The sequence below is a fragment of the Aquarana catesbeiana genome, linkage group LG13 (assembly GCF_042186555.1).
Source record: "Aquarana catesbeiana isolate 2022-GZ linkage group LG13, ASM4218655v1, whole genome shotgun sequence".
In the NCBI taxonomy this organism is placed as follows: Eukaryota; Metazoa; Chordata; class Amphibia; order Anura; family Ranidae; genus Aquarana; species Aquarana catesbeiana.
Window position 1 is genome coordinate 218,791,754 of NC_133336.1, and position 21,781 is coordinate 218,813,534.

The following is a 21,781-nucleotide window of genomic DNA, read 5'->3' on the forward strand; positions in this document are numbered from 1 at the left end:
GACATGCTGGTGTAGAGTGAATATTTCTGAGGCAGGGTCAGGATAAGGGTTATAGAGAAGATCTTGGATGGGATATGCTGGTGCCTGGTGTAGAGTGAATATTTCTGAGGCAGGGTCAGGATAATGGTTATATAGAAGATCTTGGATGGGATATGCTGGTGTAGAGTGAATATTTCTGAGGCAGGGTCAGGATAAGGGTTATGGAGAAGATCTTGGATGGGATATGCTGGTGCCTGATGTAGAATGAATATTTCTGAGGCAGGGTCAGGATAAGGGTTATAGAGAAGATCTTGGATGGGATATGCTGGTGTAGGTTGAATATTTCTGAGGCAGGGTCAGGATAAGGGTTATATAGAAGATCTTGGATGGGATATGCTGGTGTAGGGTGAATATTTCTGAGGCAGGGTCAGGATAAGGGTTATAGAGAAGATCTTGGATGGGATATGCTGGTGCCTGGTGTAGAGTGAATATTTCTAAGGCAGGGTCAGGATAAGGGTTATAGAGAAGATCTTGGATGGCATATGCTGGTGCCTGGTGTAGAGTGAATATTTCTAAGGCATGGTCAGGATAAGGGTTATAGAGAAGATCTTGGTTGGGATATGCTGGTGTAGAGTGAATGTTTCTAAGGCAGGGTCAGGATAAGGGTTATAGAGAAGAGCCTGGTTGGGATATGTTGGTGTAGGGTGAATATTTCTGAGGCAGGGTCAGGATAAAGGTTATAGAGAAGATCTTGGTTGGGATATGCTGGTGTAGGGTGAATGTTTCTGAGGCAGGGTCAGGATAAGGGTTATAGAGAAGATCTTGGATGGGATATGCTGGTGTAGAGTGAATATTTCTGAGACAGGGTCAGGATAAGGGTTATAGAGAAGATCTTGGATGGGATATGTTTTGTGTAGGGTGAATATTTCTGAGACAGGGTCAGGATAAGGGTTATAGAGAAGATCTTGGATGGGATATGTTGGTGTAGGGTGAATATTTCTGAGGCAGAGTCTGGATAAGGGTTATAGAGAAGATCTTGGATGGGATATGCTGGTGTAGGGTGAATATTTCTGAGGTAGGGTCAGGATAAGGGCTATATAGAAGATCTTGGATGGGATATGCTGGTGTAGAGTGAATATTTCTGAGGCAGGGTCAGGATAAGGGTTATAGAGAAGATCTTGGATGGGATATGTTGATGTAGGGTGAATATTTCTGAGACAGGGTCAGGATAAGGGTTATAGAGAAGATCTTGGATGGGATATGTTGGTGTAGGGTGAATATTTCTGAGGCAGGGTCAGGATAAGGGTTATAGAGAAGATCTTGGATGGGATATGCTGGTGTAGGGTGAATATTTCTGAGGCAGGGTCAGGATAAGGGTTATATAGAAGATCTTGGATGGGATATGCTGGTGTAGAGTGAATATTTCTGAGGCAGGGTCAGGATAAGGGTTATAGAGAAGATCTTGGATGGGATATGCTGGTGCCTGGTGTAGAGTGAATATTTCTAAGGCAGGGTCAGGATAAGGGTTATAGAGAAGATCTTGTTTGGGATATGCTGGTGTAGAGTGAATGTTTCTGAGGCAGGGTCAGGATAAGGGTTATAGAGAAGATCTTGGATGGTATATGCTGGTGTAGAGTGAATATTTCTGAGGCAGGGTCAGGTAAAGGTTATAGAGAAAATCTTGGATGGGATATGCTGGTGTAGAGTGAATATTTCTGAGGCAGGGTCAGGATAAAGGTTATAGAGAAGATTTTGGTTGGGATATGTTGGTGTAGGGTGAATATTTCTGAGGCAGGGTCAGGATAAGGGTTATAGAGAAGATCTTGGATGGGATATGCTGGTGTAGGGTGAATATTTCTGAGGCAGGGTCAGGATAACGGTTATAGAGAAGATCTTGGATGGGATATGCTGGTGTAGGGTGAATATTTCTGAGGCAGGGTCAGGATAAATGCTATATAGAAGATCTTGGATGGGACATGCTGGTGTAGAGTGAATATTTCTGAGGCAGGGTCAGGATAAGGGTTATAGAGAAGATCTTGGATGGGATATGCTGGTGCCTGGTGTAGAGTGAATATTTCTGAGGCAGGGTCAGGATAATGGTTATATAGAAGATCTTGGATGGGATATGCTGGTGTAGAGTGAATATTTCTGAGGCAGGGTCAGGATAAGGGTTATAGAGAAGATCTTGGATGGGATATGCTGGTGTAGGTTGAATATTTCTGAGGCAGGGTCAGGATAAGGGTTATATAGAAGATCTTGGATGGGATATGCTGGTGTAGGGTGAATATTTCTGAGGCAGGGTCAGGATAAGGGTTATAGAGAAGATCTTGGATGGGATATGCTGGTGCCTGGTGTAGAGTGAATATTTCTAAGGCAGGGTCAGGATAAGGGTTATAGAGAAGATCTTGGATGGCATATGCTGGTGCCTGGTGTAGAGTGAATATTTCTAAGGCATGGTCAGGATAAGGGTTATAGAGAAGATCTTGGTTGGGATATGCTGGTGTAGAGTGAATGTTTCTAAGGCAGGGTCAGGATAAGGGTTATAGAGAAGAGCCTGGTTGGGATATGTTGGTGTAGGGTGAATATTTCTGAGGCAGGGTCAGGATAAAGGTTATAGAGAAGATCTTGGTTGGGATATGCTGGTGTAGGGTGAATGTTTCTGAGGCAGGGTCAGGATAAGGGTTATAGAGAAGATCTTGGATGGGATATGCTGGTGTAGAGTGAATATTTCTGAGGCAGGGTCAGGATAAAGGTTATAGAGAAAATCTTGGATGGGATATGTTGGTGTAGGGTGAATATTTCTGAGGCAGGGTCAGGATAAGGGTTATAGAGAAGATCTTGGATGGGATATGCTGGTGTAGGGTGAATATTTCTGAGGTAGGGTCAGGATAAGGGTTATAGAGAAGATCTTGGATGGGATATGTTGGTGTAGGATGAATATTTCTGAGGCAGGGTCAGGATAAGGGTTATATAAAAGATCATGGATGGGATATGCTGGTGTAGGGTGAATATTTCTGAGGCAGCGTCAGGATAAGGGTTATAGAGAAGATCTTGGATGGCATATGCTGGTGCCTGGTGTAGAGTGAATATTTCTAAGGCAGGGTCAGGATAAGGGTTATAGAGAAGATCTTGGTTGGGATATGCTGGTGTAGAGTGAATATTTCTGAGGCAGGGTCAGGATAAGGTTTATAGAGAAGATCTTGGATGGGATATGCTGGTGTAGAGTGAATATTTCTGGGGCAGGGTCAGGATAAAGGTTATAGAGAAGATCTTGGATGGGATATGCTGGTGTAGAGTGAATATTTCTGAGGCAGGGTCAGGATAAGGGTTATGGAGAAGATCTTGGATGGGATATGCTGGTGTAGGGTGAATATTTCTGAGGCAGGGTCAGGATAAGGGTTATAGAGAAGATCTTGGTTGGGATATGCTGGTGTAGAGTGAATATTTCTGAGGCAGGGTCAGGATAAGGGTTATAGAGAAGATCTTGGATGGGATATGCTGGTGCCTGGTGAAAAGTGAATATTTCTGAGGCAGGGTCAAGATAATGGTTATATAGAAGATCTTGGTTGGGATATGCTGGTGCCTGGTGTAGAGTGAATATTTCTAAGGCAGGGTCAGGATAAAGGTTATAGAGAAGATCTTGGATGGGATATGCTGGTGTAGAGTGAATATTTCTGAGGCAGGGTCAGGATAAGGGTTATAGAGAAGATCTTGGATGGGATATGCTGGTGTAGAGTGAATATTTCTCAGGCAGGGTCAGGATAAGGGTTATAGAGAAGATCTTGGATGGGATATGCTGGTGTAGGGTGAATATTTCTGAGGCAGGGTCAGGATAAGGGTTATAGAGAAGATCTTGGATGGGATATGCTGGTGTAGGGTGAATATTTCTGAGGCAGGGTCAGGATAAGGGTTATAGAGAAGATCTTGGGTGGGATATGCTGGTGTAGAGTGAATTTTTCTGAGGTAGGGTCAGGATAAGGGTTATATAGAAGATCTTGGATGGGATATGTTGGTGTAGGGTGAATATTTCTGAGGCAGGGTCAGGATAAGGGTTATAGAGAAGATCTTGGATGGGATATGCTGGTGTAGGGTGAAATTTTCTGAGGCAGGGTCAGGATAAGGGTTATAGAGCAGATCTTGGATGGGATATGCTGGTGTAGGGTGAATATTTCTGAGGCAGGGTAAGGATAAGGGTTACAGAGAAGATCTTGGATGGGATATGCTGGTGTAGGGTGAATATTTCTGAGGCAGGGTCTGAATAACAGTTATAGAGAAGATCTTGGATGGGATATGTTGGTGTAGGGTGAATATTTCTGAGGCAGGGTCAGGATAAGGGTTATAGAGAAGAGCTTGGATGGGATATGCTGGTGTAGGGTGAATATTTCTGAGGCAGGGTCAGGATAAGGGTTATAGAGAAGAGCTTGGATGGGATATGCTGGTGTAGGGTGAATATTTCTGAGGCAGGGTCAGGATAAGGGTGATAGAGAAGATCTTGGTTGGGATATGTTGGTGTAGGGTGAATATTTCTAAGGCAGGGTCAGGATAAGTGTTATAGAGAAGATCTTGGATGGGATATGCTGGTGTAGAGTGAATATGTCTGAGGCAGGGTCAGGATAAGGGTTACAGAGAAGATCTTGGATGGGATATGTTGGTGTAAGGTGAATATTTCTGAGACAGGATCAGGATAAGGGTTATAGAGAAGATCTTGGATGGGATATTCTGGTTTAAGGTGAATATTTCCAAGGCAGGATCAGGATAAGGGTTATAGAGAAGATCTTGGATGGGATATGCTGGTGTAGGGTGAATATTTTTGAGGCAGGGTCAGGATAAGGGTTATAGAGAAAATCTTGGATGGGATATGCTGGTGTAGGGTGAATATTTCTGAGGCAGGGTCAGGATAAGGGTTATAGAGAAGGTCTTGGATGGGATATGCTGGTGTAGGGTGAATATTTCTGAGGCAGGGTCAGGATAAAGGTTAAATAGAAGATCTTGAATGGGATATGCTGGTGTAGAGTGAATATTTCTGAGGCAGAGTCAGGATAAGGGTTATAGAGAAGATCTTGGATGGGATATGCTGGGTAGAGTGAATATTTCTAAGGCAGGGTCAGGATAAAGGTTATAGAGAAGATCTTGGTTGGGATATGCTGGTGTACAGTGAATATTTCTGAGGCAGGGTCAGGATAAGGGTTATAGAGAAGATCTTGGATTGGATATGCTGGTGCCTGGTGTAGAGTGAATATTTCTAAGGCAGGGTCAGGATAAGGGTTATAGAGAAGATATTGGTTGGGATATGCTGGTGTAGGGTGAATATTTCTAAGGCAGGGTCAGGATAAAGGTTATAGAGAAGATCTTGGATGGGATATGCTGGTGTAGAGTGAATATTTCTGAGGCAGGGTCAGGATAAAGGTTATAGAGAAGATCTTGGATGGGATATGCTGGTGTAGAGTGAATATTTCTGAGGCAGGGTCAGGATAAGGGTTATAGAGAAGATCTTGGGTGGGATATGCTGGTGTAGAGTGAATTTTTCTGAGGCAGGGTCAGGATAAGGGTTACAGAGAAGATCTTGGATGGGATATGTTGGTGTAGGGTGAATATTTCTGAGGCAGGGTCAGGATAAGGGTTATAGAGAAGATCTTGGATGGGATATGCTGGTGTGGCGTGAATATTTCTGAGGCAGGGTCAGGATAATGGTTATAGAGAAGATCTTGGATGGGATATGTTGGTGTAGGGTGAATATTTCTGAGGCAGGGTCAGGATAAGGGTTATAGAGAAGATCTTGGATGGGAAATGTTGGTGTAGAGTGAATATTTCTGAGGCAGGGTCAGGATAAGGGTGATAGAGAAGAGCTTGGATGGGATATGCTGGTGTAGGGTGAATATTTCTGAGGCAGGGTCAGGATAAGGGTAATAGAGAAGATCTTGTTTGGGATATGCTGGTGTAGGGTGAATATTTCTGAGGCAGGGTCAGGATAAGGGTTATAGAGAAGATCTTGGATGGGAAATGTTGGTGTAGAGTGAATATTTCTGAGGCAGGGTCAGGATAAGGGTGATAGAGAAGAGCTTGGATGGGATATGCTGGTGTAGGGTGAATATTTCTGAGGCAGGGTCAGGATAAGGGTAATAGAGAAGATCTTGTTTGGGATATGCTGGTGTAGGGTGAATATTTCTGAGGCAGGGTCAGGATAAGGGTTATAGAGAAGATCTTGGATGGGATATGCTGGTGTAGAGTGAATATTTCTGAGGCAGGGTCAGGATAAGGGTTACAGAGAAGATCTTGGATGGGATATGCTGGTGTAGAGTGAATATTTCTGAGGCAGGGTCAGGATAAGGGTTATAGAGAAGATCTTTGATGGGATAAGTTGGTGTAGGGTGAATATTTCTGAGGCAGGGTCAGGATAAGGGTTATAGAGAAGATCTTTGATGGGATATGTTGGTGTAGGGTGAATATTTCTGAGGCAGGGTCAGGATAAGGGTTATAGAGAAGATCTTGGATGGGATATGCTGGTGTACAGTGAATATTTCTGAGACAGGGTCAGGATAAGGGTTATAGAGGAGATCTTGGATGGGATATGTTGGTGTAGGGTGAATATTTCTGAGACAGGGTCAGGATAAGGTTTATAGAGGAGATCTTGGATGGGATATTCTGGTGTAGGGTGAATATTTCAGAGGTAGGATCAGGATAAGGGTTATAGAGAAGATCTTGGATGGGATATTCTGTTTTAGGGTGAATATTTCTGAGACAGGGTCAGGATAAGGGTTACAGAGAAAAGTCTGGTTGGGTTTTGCTGGTGTAGGGTCATTACTACAGATTTATGGCAGAGAAGAATGCACCATGCTTACATTCTATACCCTAATTTTCTCCTCCATTTGCTTGCATTCAGCGTTCTGGGATGCCACCCGTGCATTCATGTTGCTGTCTATCCTGTCCAGTTTTGCCGGAATAATTCTGGGCCTTACCGCTTTCTCCAGTGGGGCCAAATCTGCTAGAACCCGCTCTGCAGGAGTCACATTACTGGTTGCAGGTAAGTGTTAACATATGTCCTGGCTACCAATCAGAGGCTACCATCACACAGAGCTGTATGCCAGAATTTGTGCCATATATTATATTATACAGGATATAGCTCCAGCAGTTTGCACAGCCCCTCCAATATAAAGGGAGACAGTACAATTCAATGCAAAGGGGTTAGGTAGGCCCTGCTCACAAGAGCTTACAATCTATATTGGCATGAAGATCCTTTTTTTATATAAATTCATCCATCAAACTGCAATGAACAGTTCTCTATCAGTCTGTTCATGAACTCCAGGCAACATGCAAGGACTTCCCTCACACAACTCTTCTGGCATCTGCCAGTGCTGCAATGCTGCCAACATCCACAGTGTCCTTGTACATTCCCTTCGAGTATCTGATACACATCCACTAGGTGTCAGCAGACTGTAAGTAGTACATTGTAGACATTGTATAGGAAGATTTAGACAAGGGTAAATGAGCTTGTGCTGGGAATTGTGAACATGGCTTCAGTCAGGCTACAGGTCTGATGGTTATCGTCTTATTCCCCTCAGCTCCATCACCTTTACCTTGAAAGAAATTATTATCGCCATTAAAGAGGAGGGCCAGTCAAAAAAAAAAAAAATTAAAAGTCAGCAGCTACAAATACTGCAGCTGCTGACTTTTAATTGGACACTTACCTGTTCCAGGGTCCAGCGATGTGGGGGATCGAAGCCCCGCTTATCTCCCCCTCTGTTCAGCGGCGCCGGCATTGCAACTGTGGGCGCTGGGCTGTGGCTTCACAGCCTGGCACCCACTGCGCATGCGCGAGCGGCGCTGCGTACCGTAATTGGCTGCTCAGTCACCTGGGACCTGTAATGGGTCCCAGATGATTGACAGCAGGGAGGGAGCAGAGCTGAGCCCTTCCTGTGCCGAGGGGGAAGTGATGTCACCAGCCCAGGCACTGGAAGAGGCAGACTACAAGGGACCCCCAAGCAACAGGCATTTAGAGGTAAGTAAAAATATCCAAATGTTTTTTTGTATTTTTTTTTTAAGGATTTCTCATGTAGTTTTTTTTTTTTGGGTGGAATCCCACTTTAAGTTCGTTCAAAGTTCTGTTTTCAGCCAGGAATGTAAAATATACAGAGTACCTGTTGGACTCTCTGAAGCCTTTGAATTCAGCCTATTCCAGGAATTGGAGGACAAGCATCTTCAGATGCTGAGAAATGAATACTGGTGGTGGAGGCTTTGCCATGTCAGACACAGAAGTCCAGGCTACCTAAAGACGCCATGTGCATCCTATTGGCTGGCAGAAGCAGCGGACATCAGAGGCTGAAGTCATGGCCACAGTTAGCTAAGCATGGGGAGCCAAGGCTTTCTTCTTGGTCCAACCTGTAGACCTTCCTGGCAGCCCTGTTAGAAGTATTGAAATGGGGTCTCATAGTGAGGTGGGATGTGGGGTGACAGACCTGGAAAGAACGTGGACTTCAGACCTTCGTTACCAGTAATTGTTTGAAGTTGTTTAAAGAGAGAAATTAAATATCATTTACAAAGTGTGAGCAAAAGTTACCTTTCTCAAACAATGGACAGCAATATTTTGAGACCTGCCTGCATCTGTCCATGTACCATTTGTGAAAAGCCCACGCATCTTTCACAATTTTGGGACAAGCGGAAAGGCTTTTCTTTATAGAGAGACTGTGCTGCACCGAAGGGAACTGCTCTGTTACATGTTTGCACATGAAGGTAACATTTTTGAAACCCTGGTAGATGGTAGCACAGATATAGACAGAATCAGGGCTTCAGACCATAGAATAATACTCCAAATAAAGATTTGGTTTGAAAAGCTGCATAATGCCCCATACACACGATCAAAAATTCCGTCAGAAAAAACTTGGATGGTTTTTCCGACGGAATTCCGCTCAAGCTTGCCTTATATACACACGGGTCACATAGAAGTTCTCTGAACTTTCGACCGTCAAGAAAGCGGATGTACAACACTACGACGAGCCGAGAAAATGAAGTTCAATGCTTCCGAGCATGCGTCAAATTGTTTCCGAGCATGCGTGATTTTTTGCGCGTCCGAATTGCATACAGATGAACGCATTTTCGGATAGGAACTTTTTCCGACCAAAAAATAGAGAACCTGCTCTCAATCTTTTGCTGGCTGGAATTCCGGCAACATAAGTCTGATGGAGCGTACACACGGTCGGAATTTCTGACCCAAAGCTCATATCGGACTTTTGCTGGCGGAATTTCTGATCGTGTGTGTGGGGCATAAGGAGTGGGGGAATAACTGACGGCAATGTAACCCGATTGAATGGCTAGCAGAGTCTTGTGATAAGGGCGCACTAAATGAAGAAACACCCAATGAGAGATCCACCGAGATCTACCTACCAGCAGCTCACAAAGGGAATTAAAAATGGAGATGTTTGAAGTGATTAGGTATAAAACAAGCACGTTTGACCCCTGTGGGTGACTGAGGCCTAGGAAGGTGATGTGCATTTTTCCACATACACAGCGATTTCACAGCCCCCCCTCCCTCTAATCTACCGTATCTAGCTTCTGCTCTGTGAATGGAATGGTCATCCTCAAGGCCTGGTAGATGTGGGGTCCAGATAACGTCCTCCAAACAGAGCCAAAATAAACACAATTAATCAAGATATAGAAATACGTGACTACCCAGCGACTGGAAGTATTTACACCATCTGTGATTAATGATCACACCTAATCATGGTGTGGAGGAGAAGACTGGATTCCATATCAGTAGACTATTGCACTGTGCTATAGCTTTTCCTACCCATGCATTAGACCCAGATATATTCTGTACAATATAGCCTGGTCAGTACATTCTCTATAATTTTTATCATAGGTGTATTTTATATGATAGAGACAGAATATCAACCAAAAATCCAGAAAAAATTCAAAAACATGACTTAGTAGTTAGTGGAGAAACCCTTGTTGGCGATCACAGAGGTCAGACGTTTCTTGTAGGTGGTGATCAGGTTTGTACACATCTCAGGAGGGATTTTGGTCCACTATTCTTTACAGATCTTCTCTAAATCCTTAAGGTTTCTTAACTGTCTCTTGGCAACTCGAAGTTTCAGCTCCCTCCATACATTTTCTAAGGGATTAAGGTCTAGAGACTGGCTAGGCCACTCCATGACCTTAATGTGCTTCTTCTTAAGCCACTCCTTTGTGGCCTTGGTGGTATGTTTTGGGTCATTGTCATGCTGTAAGACCCATCCATGACCCATCTTCAGTGTTCTGGATGAGGGAAGAAGGTTCTCATCCAAGATTTTACAATACATGGCCCCGAAAAAGTGTTTGGGGACCCGGGTCCTGTACCAGGGGACATGGATCAATGCAAAAAAAAGTTTTAAAAACGGCCATTTTTTCGGGAGCAGTGATTTTAATAATGTTGAAAGTGAAACAATAAAAGTGTAATATTCCTTTAAATTTCGTACCTGGGGGGTGTCTATAGTATGCCTGTAAAGGGGCGCATGTTTCCCGTGTTTAGAACAGTCTGACAGCAAAATGACATTTCAAAGGAAAAAAAGTCATTTAAAAGTACTAGCGCTAGTGCCGGCTATTAATGAATTGTCAAAAAAAAAAATGCGTGGGGGTCCCCCAAAGTTCCATTACCAATCCCCTTCAGGTCTGGTATGGATATTAAGGGGAACTCCGCGCCAAAATTAAAAAAAAAATGGCGTGGGGTTCCCCCAAAAATCCACACCAGACCCTTATCCGAGCACGCAACCTGGCAGGCCGCAGGAAAAGGGGGGGGATGAGAGAGCCCCCCCCCTCCTGAACCATACCAGGCCACTTGCCCTCAACATGGGGAGGATGTCCTCATGTTGATGGGGACAAGGGCCTCATCCCCACAACCCTTGCCCGGTGGTTGTGGGGGTCTGTGAGCGGGGGGCTTATTGGAATCTGGAAGCCCCCTTTAACAAAGGGGACACCCAGATCCCGCCCCCCTATGTGAATTGGTAGGGGGTACATTGTACCCCTACCATTTCACAAAAAGAAAGTGTCAAAATGTTAAAAAACCACAGGAGACGGCTTGGGACAAGTCCTTTATTAAAAATAAAAAAATAAAAAAGAGATTGCAGCGATGTAATCCAATAAATCCATGCTCCTCCTCCATCGATGTAATCCAATAAATCCATGCTCCTCCTCCATCGATGTAATCCAATAAATCCATGCTCCTCCTCCATCGATGTAATCTAATAAATCCATGCTCCTCCTCCATCGATGTAATCTAATAAATCCATGCTCCTCCTCCATCGATGTAATCCAAAAAATCCATGCTCCTCCTCCATCGATGTAATCTAATAAATCCATGCTCCTCCTCCATCGATTTAATCTAATAAATCCATGCTCCTACTCCATCGATGTAATCCAATAAATCCATGCTCCACCTCCATGGATGCAATCCAATAAATCCATGCTCCTCCTCCATCGATGTAATCCAAAAAATCCATGCTCCTCCTCCATCGATGTAATCTAATAAATCCATGCTCCTACTCCATCGATGTAATCCAATAAATCCATGCTCCACCTCCATGGATGTAATCTAATAAATCCATGCTCCTACTCCATCGATGTAATCTAATAAATCCATGCTCCTCCTCCATCGATGTAATCTAATAAATCCATGCTCCTACTCCATCGATGTAATCTAATAAATCCATGCTCCTCCTCCATCGATGTAATCCAATAAATCCATGCTCCTCCTCCATCGATGTAATCCAATAAATCCATGCTCCTCCTCCATCGATGTAATCTAATAAATCCATGCTCCTCCATCGATGTAATCCAATAAATCCATGCTCCTCCTCCATCGATGTAATCGAATAAATCCATGCTCCTCCTCCATGGATGTAATCCAATAAATCCATGCTCCTCCTCCATCGATGTAATCCAATAAATCCATGCTTCTGCTCCTTCGATGTAATCTAATAAATCCATGCTCCTACTCCATCGATGTAATCTAATAAATCCATGCTCCTCCTCCATCGATGTAATCCAATAAATCCATGCTCCTCCTCCATCGATGTAATCTAATAAATCCATGCTTCTCCTCCATCGATGTAATCCAATAAATCCATGCTCCTCCTCCATCGATGTAATCCAATAAAACCATGCTCCTCCTCCATCGATGTAATCCAATAAATCCAAGCTCCTACTCCATCGATGTAATCTAATAAATCCATGCTCCTCCTCCATCGATGTAATCCAATAAATCCATGCTCCTCCTCCATCGATGTAATCTAATAAATCCATGCTCCTCCTCCATCGATGTAATCCAATAAATCCATGCTCCTCCATCGATGTAATCTAATAAATCCATGCTCCTCCATCGATGTAATCCAATAAATCCATGCTCCTCCTCCATCGATGTAATCGAATAAATCCATGCTCCTCCTCCATCGATGTAATCCAATAAATCCATGCTTCTGCTCCTTCGATGTAATCTAATAAATCCATGCTCCTCCTCCATCGATGTAATCCAATAAATCCATGCTCCTCCTCCATCGATGTAATCTAATAAATCCATGCTCCTACTCCATCGATGTAATCTAATAAATCCATGCTCCTCCTCCATCGATGTAATCTAATAAATCCATGCTTCTCCTCCATCGATGTAATCCAATAAATCCATGCTCCTCCTCCATCGATGTAATCCAATAAAACCATGCTCCTCCTCCATCGATGTAATCCAATAAATCCAAGCTCCTACTCCATCGATGTAATCTAATAAATCCATGCTCCTCCTCCATCGATGTAATCCAATAAATCCATGCTCCTCCTCCATCGATGTAATCTAATAAATCCATGCTCCTCCTCCATCGATGTAATCTAATAAATCCATGCTCCTCCTCCATCGATGTAATCCAATAAATCCATGCTCCTCCTCCATCGATGTAATCCAATAAATCCATGCTCCTCCTCCATTGATGTAATCCAATAAATCCATGCTCCTCCTCCATCGATGTAATCCAATAAATCCATGCTCCACCTCCATCGATGTAATCCAATAAATCCATGCTCCACCTCCATGGATGTAATCTAATAAATCCATGCTCCACCTGCATCGATGTAATCCAATAAATCCATGCTTCTCCTCCATCGATGTAATCCAATAAATCCATGCTCCTACTCCATCGATGTAATCCAATAAATCCATGCTCCACCTCCATGGATGTAATCTAATAAATCCATGCTCCTCCTCCATCGATGTAATCTAATAAATCCATGCTCCTCCTCCATCGATGTAATCTAATAAATCCATGCTCCTCCTCCATCGATGTAATCCAATAAATCCATGCTCCACCTCCATGGATGTAATCTAATAAATCCATGCTCCTCCTCCATGGATGTAATCTAATAAATCCATGCTCCTCCTCCATGGATGTAATCTAATAAATCCATACTCCTCCTCCATCGATGTAATCTAATAAATCCATGCTCCTCCTCCATGGATGTAATCTAATAAATTCATGCTCCTCCTCCATCTATGTAATCTAATAAATCCATACTCCTCCTCCATCGATGTAATCTAATAAATCCATTCTCCTTCTCCATCGATGTAATCCAATAAATCCATGCTTCTCCTCCATCGATGTAATCCAATAAATCCATGCTCCTCCTCCATCGATGTAATCTAATAAACCCATGCTCCTCCTCCATCGATGTAATCTAATAAATCCATGCTTCTCCTCCATCGATGTAATCTAATAAATCCATGCTCCTCCTCCATCGATGTAATCCAATAAAACCATGCTCCTCCTCCATCGATGTAATCCAATAAATCTATGCTTCTCCTCCATCGATGTAATCCAATAAATGCATGCTCCTACTCCATCGATGTAATCTAATAAATCTATGCTTCTCCTCCATCGATGTAATCCAATAAATCCATGCTCCTACTCCATCGATGTAATCTAATAAATCCATGCTTCTCCTCCATTGATGTAATCCAATAAATGCATGCTTCTACTCCATCGATGTAATCTAATAAATCCATGCTCCTCCTCCATCGATGTAATCCAATAAATCCATGCTCCTCCTCCATCGATGTAATCCAATAAATCCATGCTCCTACTCCATCGATGTAATCTAATAAATCCATGCTCCTCCTCCATCGATGTAATCCAATAAATCCATGCTCCTACTCCATCGATGTAATCCAATAAATCCATGCTTCTCCTCCATCGATGTAATCCAATAAATGCATGCTCCTACTCCATCGATGTAATCTAATAAATCTATGCTTCTCCTCCATCGATGTAATCCAATAAATCCATGCTCCTACTCCATCGATGTAATCTAATAAATCCATGCTTCTCCTCCATTGATGTAATCCAATAAATCCATGCTCCTACTCCATCGATGTAATCCAATAAATCCATGCTCCTACTCCATCGATGTAATCCAATAAATCCATGCTCCTCCTCCATCGATGTAATCTAATAAATCTATGCTTCTCCTCCATCGATGTAATCCAATAAATCCATGCTCCTACTCCATCGATGTAATCTAATAAATCCATGCTCCTCCTCCATCGATGTAATCCAATAAATCCACGCTCCTCCTCCATCGATGTAATCCAATAAATCCATGCTCCTCCTCCATCGATGTAATCTAATAAATCTATGCTTCTCCTCCATCGATGTAATCCAATAAATCCATGCTCCTACTCCATCGATGTAATCTAATAAATCCATGCTTCTCCTCCATTGATGTAATCCAATAAATCCATGCTCCTACTCCATCGATGTAATCCAATAAATCCATGCTCCTACTCCATCGATGTAATCCAATAAATCCATGCTCCTACTCCATCGATGTAATCTAATAAATCTATGCTTCTCCTCCATCGATGTAATCCAATAAATCCATGCTTCTCCTCCATCGATGTAATCCAATAAATCCATGCTCCTCCTCCATCGTTGTAATCTAATAAATCTATGCTTCTCCTCCATCGATGTAATCCAATAAATCCATGCTCCTACTCCATCGATGTAATCTAATAAATCCATGCTCCTCCTCCATCGATGTAATCCAATAAATCCATGCTCCTCCTCCATCGATGTAATCCAATAAATCCATGCTCCTACTCCATCGATGTAATCTAATAAATCCATGCTTCTCCTCCATCGATTTAATCCAATAAATCCATGCTCCTCCTCCATCGATGTTATCCAATAAATCTATGCTTCTCCTCCATCGATGTAATCCAATAAATGCATGCTCCTACTCCATCGATGTAATCTAATAAATCTATGCTCCTCCTCCATCGATGTAATCCAATAAATCCATGCTCCTCCTCCATCGATGTAATCTAATAAATCCATGCTTCTCCTCCATTGATGTAATCCAATAAATCCATGCTCCTACTCCATCGATGTAATCCAATAAATCCATGCTCCTACTCCATCGATGTAATCCAATAAATCCATGCTTCTCCTCTGTCACGGAACGCCCCACACTCCGCTTGAGTGCTTCCGTCATATACCGCTTCCTAAGTTCTGGAACACGAGTCCAATGGATCTGGCCATAGGAACCCCAAGAACTAGACAACACCAGTCTTGGAGTACATCAGAACTGCCTTTATTTTGAGATCTCACAGACCTTTTTATATCAGGGATGACTCAAAGCTAACCTAATTAACATGACCTAATTTACTACAAAATGTACCCAGACCAGATGACAGTCTTGTGGGCACCGGGCTTCACACATTAATACAATTAACAATACAAACAACAATCTCCCCCCTCCTCAGCCTAGACCATTCGTCTATTAGCCAGGGCTGGTGGCTAATGTGATCAGCTCTCTCAATTAACATAAACACATGTTGATAACACCAGCATCTCCTCACAGGATGTGTCCCAGCAGAATGAATCAGTCTTATCAGCAGGGGGCTGCTGGAGGAATCCCCCCTCCCTCTTCAGGGACACAAATATACAGTAAGGAGTCCCCATACAATATATACATGACTGAGTCCGATTAATACAGTTCAGACTGGATTTCTCATTCACCTCAAATGCTAGGGCCCATAATCGGTGGGCAACAGGCTTGCATACAGTCCTCTCCAACAGCCTCCGTCCCGGCCAGGTCCGTGACATCCTCCATCGATGTAATCCGATTCTCGATCTCCAGCGACTCCAGCGAGGAACACGCACAGGATCCTGACTTCACCGGAGGCACCCAGCCAATGATGCAGCGCCAGCTTGACAGCTCTTATGTAGCTGAGGGCAGGGCCACCCGTCGCATGACCCCGCCCCCCCTTGTACAAGGGGAAATGCCGGGGTTTCCCAGTGACGTGTACAGGTGACCCCCCTCTGATGCAACGCAGGATTCCCGTTTTTATTTTTCAATAACTTTCAATGACTTCTATGTGTATTGTCAGACCGGCAATTCATTAATAGCCGGCACTAGCGCTAGTACTTTTAAATGACTTTTTTTCCTTTGATATGTCATTTTGCTCTCAGACTGTTCTAAACACAGGAAACATGCGCCCCTTTACAGGCATACTATAGACACCCCCAGGTATGATATTTAAAGGAATATTACACTTTTATTTTTTCACTTTAAGCATTATTAAAATCACTGCTCCCGAAAAAACTGCCGTTTTTAAAACTTTTTTTGCATTGATCCATGTCCTCTGGGGCAGGACCCGGGTCCCCAAACACTTTTTATGACAATACCATCCAAATTGGCCTTTAAAATTAGCACTTTAGATTTCTCCCATAGACTTTTAAAGGGTGTTTTGCGGCTTTTCAAATTAGCCGCGAACATCCCAAATTGTTCACTATTCGCCGAACGGGCGAACAGCCAATGTTCGACTCGAACAGACCATCCCTAATTACCAATGGTTTGTTTGGTGACTGTGGTCCCAATGGCCTTGAGATCCTTCACAAGCTCCTCCCGTGTAGTTCTGGGCGGATCCCTCACTTTTCTCATGACCATCCTCACCCCATGAGGGAAACGTTCCATGGAGCTCCAGACTGAGGACGATCGATGGTTATTTTGTATTTCTTCCATTTGTGAATAATTGCTCCAACAGTTGTCTCCTCCTCACCAAGCTTCTTGCTGATGGTCTTGTAGCCCATTCCAGCCTTGTGCAGGTCTACAATCTTCTCCCTGACGTCCTCTGACAGATCTTTGGTCTTCCCCATGATGGTGAGGATTGGATGGAAGAAAGAGATTCTGTGGACAGGTGTCTTTTATACACATAACGAGTTGTCGTTAGGAGAACCTTCTTACATTGACAGGACTAATCTGTGTACCACATGAGCACCTCCTGTAGTGTCTGTGTATACTTCATATATACCCCCCATATATACTATATACACTCTCCATATACTTCATATATACCCCCCATATATACTATATACACTCTATATACTCCATATATACTATATACACTCTCTATATATTCCATATATACTATATACACTCTCTATATACTCCATATATACTATATACACTCTCTATATACTCCATATATACCCCCATATATACTATATACACTCTCTATATACTCCATATATATCCCCATATATACTATATACACTCTCTATATACTCCATATATATACCACATGAGCACCTACTGTAGTGTCTGTGTATACTCCATATATACTATATACACTTTCTATATACTCCATATATACTATATACACTCTCTATATACTCCATATATACTATATACACTCTATATATACTCCATATATACTCCCCATATATACTATATAAACTCTCTATATACTCCATATATATACCACATGAGCACCTACTGTAGTGTCTGTGTATACTCCATATATACCCCCCATATATACTATATACACTCTCTATATACTCCATATATACCCCCCATATATACTATATACACTCTCTATATACTCCATATATATACCACATGAGCACCTACTTTAGTGTCTGTGTATACTCCATATATACCCCTATATATACTATATACATTCTCTATATACTCCATATATACTATATACACTCTCTATATACTCCATATATACCCCTATATATACTATATACACTCTCTATATACTCCATATATACTATATACACTCTCTATATACTCCATATATACTATATACACTCTCTATATACTCCATATATATACCCCCCATATATAATATATACACTCTATATATACTCCATATATACTATATACACTCTCTATATACTCCATATATACTATATACACGCTCTATATACTCCAAAGTATGGAAGGGGCTCCTGGGTGGTGATGAACATAGCCCATCTTGAGGAAAGTATGGAAGGGGCTCCTGGTTGGTGCTGAACGTGGACCATCCTGAGGAAAGTATGGAAGGGGCTCCTGGGTGGTGCTGAACGTGGCCCATCCTGAGGAAAGTATGGAAGGGGCTCCTGGGTGGTGCTGAACATGGCCCATCCTGAAGAAAGTATGGAAGGGGCTCCTGGGTGGTGCTGAACGTGGCCCATCCTGAGGAAAGTATGGAAGGGGCTCCTGGGTGGTGATGAACATAGCCCATCCTGAGGAAAGTATGGAAGGGGCTCCTGGGTGGTGCTGAACGTGGACCATCCTGAGGAAAGTATGGAAGGGGCTCCTGGGTGGTGCTGAACGTGGCCCATCCTGAGGAAAGTATGGAATGGGCTCCTGGGTGGTGCTGAACGTGGCCCATCCTGAGGAAAGTATGGAAGGGGCTCCTGGGTGGTGCTGAACATGGCCCATCCTGAGGAAAGTATGGAAGGGGCTCCTGGGTGGTGCTGAACGTGGCCCATCCTGAGGAAAGTATGGAAGGGGCTCCTGGGTGGTGCTGAACATGGCCCATCCTGAGGAAAGTATGGAAGGGGCTCCTGGGTGGTGCTGAACGTGGCCCATCCTGAGGAAAGTATGGAAGGGGCTCCTGGGTGGTGCTGAACGTGGCCCATCCTGAGGAAAGTATGGAAGGGGCTCCTGGGTGGTGCTGACTTGGCCCATCTTGAGGAAAGTATGGAAGGGGCTCCTGGGTGGTGCTGAACGTGGCCCATCCTGAGGAAAGTATGGAAGGGGCTCCTGGGTGGTGCTGAACATGGCCCATCTGAGGAAAGTATGGAAGAGGCTCCTGGGTGGTGCTGAACATGGCCCATCCTGAGGAAAGTATGGAAGGGGCTTCTGGGTGGTGCTGAACATGGCCCATCCTGAGGAAAGTATGGAAGGGGCTCCTGAGTGGTGCTGAACATGGCCCATCCTGAGGAAAGTATGGAAGGGGCTTCTGGGTGGTGCTGAATGTGGCCCATCCTGAGGAAAGTATGGAAGGGGCTCCTGAGTGGTGCTGAACATGGCCCATTCTGAGGAAAGTATGGAAGGGGCTTCTGGGTGGTGCTGAACGTGGCCCATCCTGAGGAAAGTATGGAAGGGGCTCCTGAGTGGTGCTGAACGTGGCCCATCCTGAGGAAAGTATGGAAGGGGCTCCTGGGTGGTGCTGAACGTGGCCCATCCTGAGGAAAGTATGGAAGGGGCTTCTGGGTGGTGCTGAACATGGCCCATCCTGAGGAAAGTATGGAAGGGGCTTCTGGGTGGTGCTGAATGTGGCCCATCCTGAGGAAAGTATGGAAGGGGCTCCTGAGTGGTGCTGAACATGGCCCATTCTGAGGAAAGTATGGAAGGGGCTTCTGGGTGGTGCTGAATGTGGCCCATCCTGAGGAAAGTATGGAAGGGGCTCCTGAGTGGTGCTGAACGTGGCCCATCCTGAGAAAAGTATGGAAGGGGCTCCTGGGTGGTGCTGAACGTGGCCCATCCTAAGGAAAGTATGGAAGGGGCTTCTGGGTGGTGCTGAACGTGGCCCATCCTGAGGAAAGTATGGAAGGGGCTTCTGGGTGGTGCTGAACGTGGCCCATCCTGAGGAAAGTATGGAAGGGGCTCCTGGGTGGTGCTGAATGTGGCCCATCCTGAGGAAAGTATGGAAGGGGCTCCTGGGTGGTGCTGAATGTGGCCCATCCTGAGGAAAGTATGGAGGGGCTCCTGGGTGGTGCTGAACGTGGCCCATCCTGAGGAAAGTATGGAAGGGGCTCCTGGGTGGTGCTGAACATGGCCCATCCTGAGGCCTCCTGGGGGTGCCTCTGTAGTGTCGTTTAGGGGACAATATCCATAGCATCTCTATGAGTCTAAGGAGACCACATTATGAAGGATACGTATGAGAATGTACATTTGCTCCCCCACCACATGGCTGGACACATGGAGGACACGGAGCTCTAGACATGTGCATTTCCTTTTGTTCCGAATTTCCGAATTACAAAAGTGATGAATTTAAACGAATCCAAAAAAAGCGAACGAATTCGAGTCAAATTCGAAAACAATAGAAATCGATTTTATAAAATCGATTTCTAAAGAAAAGAAAAGCATAGAAAAAAAATAAAATAGAATTTAAAAAAATATTATATATATATATATATATATATATATATATAATTATATAATATTTTTTTAAATTCTGTTTTATTTTTTTTCTATGCTTTTCTTTTCTTTTCTATTATTTTCTATTCTTTAATAGTCTTTTCTACTCAAATTCGAATTCATTCTATACGAAATTCGAATTTCGGAACATGGTTTCTGAAAATCGAATTTCGTATAGAATGAATTTGAATTTGAATAGAAAAGATTAGAATAGAAAAGAAAATAATAGAAAAGAATAAACTAGAAAAACATATATTGTATTTTATTCTATTCTTTTTTATTATTTTCTATTCTAATCTTTTCTATTCAAATTCAAAATCATTCTATACGAAATTTGAATTTCGGAAAATGGTTTTATATATATATAACCATTTTCAGAAATTCTAATTTCGAAAATTGAATTATCGAATTAGAATAGAAGCAAGGAATAGAAAAGACTAGACTAGAAAAACAATAGAATTATATATATAAGTTCCAAAGGTTGCTGCACTTAAAAATGTGTTGCTTTATTACATCAAATCCTTAGAAAAAGATTACAAAGCAAGTAGAGTCATTCCAAACAGAATCATTACAATCATTTGTTCAGACAAAGATTACGTTTCAGGCTGATTTGTTCGCACCCTTCCTTAGATCGGTCAGAACACATCTGACCTTTATTTTTCTATATACAAGGTCGGTGGTCGGTGGTCGGTGGGAGGACCTGTTTGCTGACACCAGATTGAAAGCTGTGTGTGCTTCTCCTCTACACTTCAATCTATATATATAATATTTTTTTCTATTCTAATCTTTTCCATTCAAACTTGATTTCAGTCTATATGAAATTCGAATTTCAGAAGATGATATATATATATAATATTTTTTTTCTATTCTGTTCCATTGTTTTTCTATGCTATTCTTTTCTATTCTAAACTTTTCTATTCGAATTTGAATTCATTCTAGATGAAATTTGAGAATGAATTTGAATTTGAATAGAAAAGATTAGAATAGAAAATAATATAAAATAGACTAGAAAAACAACAGAATAGAATAGAATAAAATATAATATATATATATTATGTTTTATTCTATTCTGTTCTATTGTTTTTCTAGTCTATTTTATATTATTTTCTATTCTAATCTTTTCTATTCAAATTCAAATTCATTTTATACAAAATTCGAATTTCGGAAAATGGTTTTATATATATATATATTATTTTTTTCTATGCTGGTCTATGGTTTTTCTATGCTATTCTTTTCTATTATTTTCATTTTTTTTCTAATCTTTTCTATTTGAATGCAAATTCATTCTATACGAAATTCGAATTTCAGAAAATGGTTATATAGAAATAGAATGAAATCGAATTCTAATAGAAAAGACTAGAATAGAAAAAACAAT

At 42.5% G+C, this 21,781-nt stretch overlaps 1 protein-coding gene across 1 annotated transcript in view; it reads left to right on the plus strand.

Moving 5' to 3' along the window:
• Positions 1 to 21,781, plus strand: part of LOC141116494 (lens fiber membrane intrinsic protein-like) — a 66,628-nt gene that overhangs the window by 42,513 nt on the left and 2,334 nt on the right. The window contains exon 3 of the mRNA XM_073608859.1: positions 6,860 to 7,000. Coding sequence (XP_073464960.1) covers positions 6,860 to 7,000 — 141 coding nt within the window. The remainder of the gene's footprint in view (positions 1 to 6,859; positions 7,001 to 21,781) is intronic.